Here is a 5497-nt window from a genome sequence, read left to right as displayed (position 1 = left end):
CTTATTCAGTGATTTAGTTAGCCGTTAAAAAAAGTTTTATTTTATAAATGGCATCTTATTGGAAGTTGGAACATTGTGAAGGGTACAACACTCCAACCACTAAAACCAAAGGCACCCACCATCCATTTCTACCTAGTATCTGAACCTCCATAAGAGGCTCTTAAATGCATCACCGAAAGAATCCTCTTTTCTCCAATTAAGTTTTAGTCACTTTACCTTTTGGGTAGGTGATAGTTATTATTATCTCTTTTACCGCAGTTATTATTACAAGGGTGAAAACATAACTCTACCTTAGTATTAACAAACACACATGTGTTGCACAAGAGAATTTGAACATTTGGTCACCATGGTTACAAAGCTAAGAGGGTAATTTTACTATAACTTTAGTTATGATGCGTGATTAGATTTTTAGTGGGTATATAAAAAAGCTAGCAAAGTTATACTTGAACCAATTGGTCGTGAATGAGTGAAAAAATGCAACCTAAAAGGTTGGAGATGGTTAAATCGACTTTTTTTGACAAAAAAAAAAAGGACCACATGAATGAATTTAATATAGTCATATAAAAGAAAAGCTTCCTACTTACCAAGTTGTAGTAAATAGAGGTAAGATTTATCCTCTTGCTTGGACATCTTTAAACATTTTTAACATGTAAATTTAATACAATGATATCCACCTTTTTAAAATAGTTTGACTGGTTGAACAAGTGAACCGGTAGCTAAGTTTAACGACCAGTCCGATTCTAAAAACACTGCAAACAATTACCCATATTGAAGATCAAACTGTCATGAAGTTTCAAACCATTGGGACTAACTAATGTTGGAATTTCTAATAAGAACATGTTATAATGAGGATATTGGTGTAATTTTTTTTTTATTACATGTGGTTTTGCTTTTTTTTTTTTTTTGAATAGCTCATTTCATTAAACACAACTAGCGAGAAGTTAGGACAGTACAGAAACAAGAATACAAATTGAAGGCGCACCAATCCGACCATTCTAACGACACCCTTTTTACTCTGTTTTTCACCCAAAGAAAGCTAATTACAAGTGGTTTTGCTATCCTATCGTTTGTAATTGCTTGTTTTCAAAGGTATATAGAACGGCTTTAAAAAAAGGCATTCATAACAATCATTTAAAGTCATTGATAGGCTTATATTACACTCTATAAATTGCTCACATGTAGTTCATAAATGATAATTGGAATTCATTATTGGTTGTACATAATCATTATGTTGCTCCTTTTTTGGGTGTGCTTCATATTTAATATGTCTTATAAGGCTTTCAGTAGTGGGGCGGCATAATTGGGCGGTATGCCCTCATAGCGCCGGTATAGCGCCGGCACACCGCCCCCCGGGGCGCCATCAATCGATTTTTTGGGGGTGGCGTGATAATTTTCGCGGCGCCATGCATTTGGTTTGTGTTCTCTCCACTCTCACAGAGATATATACATACATATATATATGTATAATTTAAGGGTTTATTAAATAATTGGGTAATGATGAGGTAGGGGCGTTATGACTACGGGCTTAAATGCATAAGGCCCCATAACGCCCACACGCTGACGTGGAGTGCCACATGTCGCATAACGCCCCTTTGAGGGCTTTATGACTACACATGGCCTAAGTATAAAGTTATAAATTAAATAGTTCCAATCCTTCCAAATTGTAATCAAGCCTTACATATGACTTGTGAGTTACATTCAAAGCTTAAAGTACTTACTTTCCAAGCATGAGTTGAACATGTGAGATTACACAAGACAAAACAACACACAAAGTAATTTAATTTTACTTTATATTTTACCCTCCCTAATAAAACATGACATAATTAACAAATATAACACCAAATAAAAACCACCTCATAATTATCACCATCTTCTTCTTAAAACACCACATCTTCAAACAAGTGAAAAGACAAAAACACCCTCAAGGATTAAATTGTTCACCTTGAAACTCCTCTTGGTTTTGATACCCACCATTAGAATTGTATCTATCATATGAGTTTTCATTTTCGTTGTTCCCATAATACCCTTGTGTGTTGTACTCATTTCTTGAATTGAACCCTCTTGAGTTCATGTTTGTATTAGCATTATTTTCCATATTAATGTCATAATAATACTTCCCATTCTCCAAAAACCTTGTGTCACTCATCCCCTGCTTCACATTGTTGTACATGTTTGCATTGTTACTTGTACCATACTCACCCGTCCCCTGCTTTTGGGAGTTGTACATATTATCACCATTTTCAGTCTCCATAAACCTTGTATCCTCAAACCCCTGCTTCTGTGAGTTGTACCCATTGCCACCTGGATTATAGTAGTACTTCCCATTGTCCAATAACCTAGTGTCACTCATCCCCTGCTTCTCATAGTTGTACATATTCTCATCATTTGTCCCCACCTCTTGCTTGTTGTTGTACATATTGTTGCCACCATCTTCTTCTGTGTCCATAAACCTTGCATCCTCAAACCCCTGCTGCTGCTTCTGGGAGTTGTACATTGAGCTTTCGCCATTGTACCGAAAGGCGGCAGGCTCCTCTCGGTATTCTTCTGGGATGTCTTGGGTGGTACTATGGATTGGTGTGGTGTATGCCACAGGGTTGTAGTTCTCTGGGAGGTATTTGGGAAGGTTGTTGTTGTTGTTGTTTGTGGCCGAGGGTGGCAACTGGCCCGACTCGTGGCCATAAGGGACTTCTTGGGCTTGTGGGATGTAATTTTGATTGGTGTTTAAGGGTTGTGTTTCTTTCGGATTGTTGTTGTTAGAGACTTTAGCAAAAAATTGGCTTTCTCTTGCATGAATGGTCGTGGATGAGAGTGTAAGAAAGAGGATGATGTAGGCAATGGTAGCCATGAGAGACTATATGAGAGTAAAGATTGTGTGTTTTGGCTCTTGTGTAATGCTTAAGTTTATGTGTTTTGTTGATTTATATAGCAAAGAGTGTGTGTGTCTCTCTCTCTCTCTCTATGTATATCTCTCTCCTAAAATGTCTCTATTAAATTTAATGTTTTCAACATGGTAGGTGCAAATTGGAGGGGAAATGGATGAAGATTGCGGTCCTAATGCAAAACTTTGACTAAAGAGCCCTTTACTTTAGTGTTATTTTCCATTTTGTATTTAGTGCAACTTATTAAAAGGGGCATTGAATTGAATAAAGGGATAAAGCAATTGTGTTTATTTTATTTAATTTGAATAAAAAAGCCGCTAAATGAACAAAATTTTAAAGATTTTGTGTTTTTGGGTGGTCATGAGATGACAATACAAACTTCAATCAATTAACTAACTCTTTTATAACAAAATATACGAAAATGGAACTTAGCTTCGATAGGACGTGATGGTAGCAACGTAAGGGAGAAATGGAGTGATGACGAAGTGTTTAGGGATGGGCAAGGTTAACAAGAAGTGATGCAGCAAGGGGTTACAATAGTGGATGGTCAATAGTTTTCTATACGACCATGTTCATGTCAAACAAGATTATGTCAGACAAGATTTTATCTTTACGACTATTAGCAGATAGTATATACATAAATATTTCATGTATATTTCTATTTACAAATCGTCAAAAATGTATAAACCTAGCTCGTAGATTATTTAAAAATAAATAAATACTTGATAAGATTTTGTGTACGAAAGTAGAAAATTCTAGAAAAATATTAATATAACGGGACGGGGAAGGGGAAGGGGACATAAATGTAAAAGCAGCATTAAGTGCTTCACGAAGCATGACAAAAATTCATGTCTAGAGCATGCCCTCATCTACTCAATTCGTCTTCTATTGGTTAATACACCTATCATCACTTTCTTCATTTATTTTTATTATATATCTTTGGTATTATACGATATCAAATAGTATCAATATAAAGAATTTCTAAAATCATTTCCGTAATAACACATATACTTTTATTTATAAACCAGATTTTAATTTAAGATCGTATCGTATTCAAATTGTTGAAGATACTTTGTAAATTCATATAAATTATAAACTTATATGTAATTAAAGTTTTAGAATTGAGGTTGGTGGTTCAATAGAAGAAACAAAGTTTCTAGGAGCACCTAAATTAAGGTCATGAGTTCAAATCTCACAAATAGTAAAAAAAAGTTGCCATTAAAAAAATATAACAATAGTTTTATTTGAAATGATTAAAGATAGGGTTTTACATGAGTCAAGTCACTTAAAAACGGCTTGTTAAAAATTCAAATTTTGTTATGCTAAGGCCATACATAATAGGCTCATTACAGGGGCGTTATAAGCGCAAGAAGATAGAGTGGTGTTTCTAATATAACGCTCAATAAAGAGAAAATAAAACGGAGAGTAATTATTGAAAATGCACTAAGAGACGTTAACCATACACATTTTAAAGGCCGAGGTGTTATGATGCTGATGTGACGTAAAATTCCCTTAAGGGTTAACACTTACGGATGGTCCAAACAAGCTAGCCCAGGTTTGGGCTAAATTGAATCTTACTATAGAAATATATACCTAGCAGTGTTGTAAAAGTCGGATTACTCGGCCGAGTACTCGGCGAGTACTCGGTCCTCGGACCCCCTCCGAGGCAACTTCCTCCTAGGCGGTCTCAATTAGTCGGCCTCGGGATTACTCGGAAGTACTCGGTGCCTGGTCGGCCTAGTCGGCGCCTAGTCGGACGTAGTCGGCCTAGTTGGTCTACGCGGTCAACGTGGTTTGTTGACTTTTAATCGGTCAAACTCGGTCAAAATCGGCCTACTCGGCCTTGTACTCGGACTACTCTGCCTTGTACTCAGACTAGTCGGACTTGTATTCAGAATATTTGAACTTTAAACATATTTCATTTTAAATTATACTCAGTTGACATGAATTATGCTTATTTTAACACATAAATAATATATAACAATTAATTTTCTTTATATTTACCATGTCCGCGTACTCCCCGAGTACTCTCCGAGTACTCCGATTACTCCCAACTCCCCAGTCGGCCGACTAGGGACCGCCTAGCGATTTTTACAACACTGATACCTAGTTTGACTAAGCTCACAAGCTATTATTATAAAAATATATAAATTTTGTTTTAATATGATAATTATATTTGGCGTAACTAATATTATTATCTAAATAATTATGATAAAAATAACTAAATATCATATATGATGCTAGACACATATAATTACAATTATATATACATACATAGGAATCCTACATACATATACACACAAAAATACTTATAAACTAAAAAAATAGTAAACAATAAAACAACTAATATGGAAAACTAGCCTAACTCGATTTTAAAAACTTTCTTACTGAGTCAAGATTGAGTTTTAGATATAGAACTCAAAACGAGTTGAACTTGACTTCATTCGTGTATATTCCTAATTATAGGTATGTCATAATCAAGTCACTTACCTTCTTATATAAAGATTATAAAAATAAACATAAACTGTATAAGCTAGTCGATTAAAATCAATAACTAGAAGTGCAGAAAATACAAAAAATTAACAAAAATATATATGCAAGCCAACAAAGAACAATAA

At 34.9% G+C, this 5497-nt stretch overlaps 1 protein-coding gene across 1 annotated transcript; it reads right to left on the bottom strand.

Moving 5' to 3' along the window:
• Positions 1-1633: 1633 nt before the first annotated feature.
• Positions 1634-2966, bottom strand: LOC110911803 (probable serine/threonine-protein kinase clkA). Its single transcript, XM_022156452.2, has one exon. It carries the CDS (start codon positions 2843-2845, stop codon positions 1922-1924), a length of 924 nt encoding a protein of 307 aa, XP_022012144.1. The 5' UTR covers positions 2846-2966; the 3' UTR covers positions 1634-1921.
• Between the last annotated feature and the right edge of the window lie 2531 nt (positions 2967-5497).

Source organism: Helianthus annuus, chromosome 15 (assembly GCF_002127325.2).
Source record: "Helianthus annuus cultivar XRQ/B chromosome 15, HanXRQr2.0-SUNRISE, whole genome shotgun sequence".
NCBI classification, from domain to species: Eukaryota; Viridiplantae; Streptophyta; class Magnoliopsida; order Asterales; family Asteraceae; genus Helianthus; species Helianthus annuus.
This window is presented reverse-complemented; position numbering and strand designations above follow the sequence as displayed.

Excerpts from the sequence above, each read along its gene's own strand:
- LOC110911803 (XM_022156452.2), bottom strand. The coding sequence starts at position 2,845 with ATGGCTACCATTGCCTACATCATCCTCTTTCTTACACTCTCATCCACG.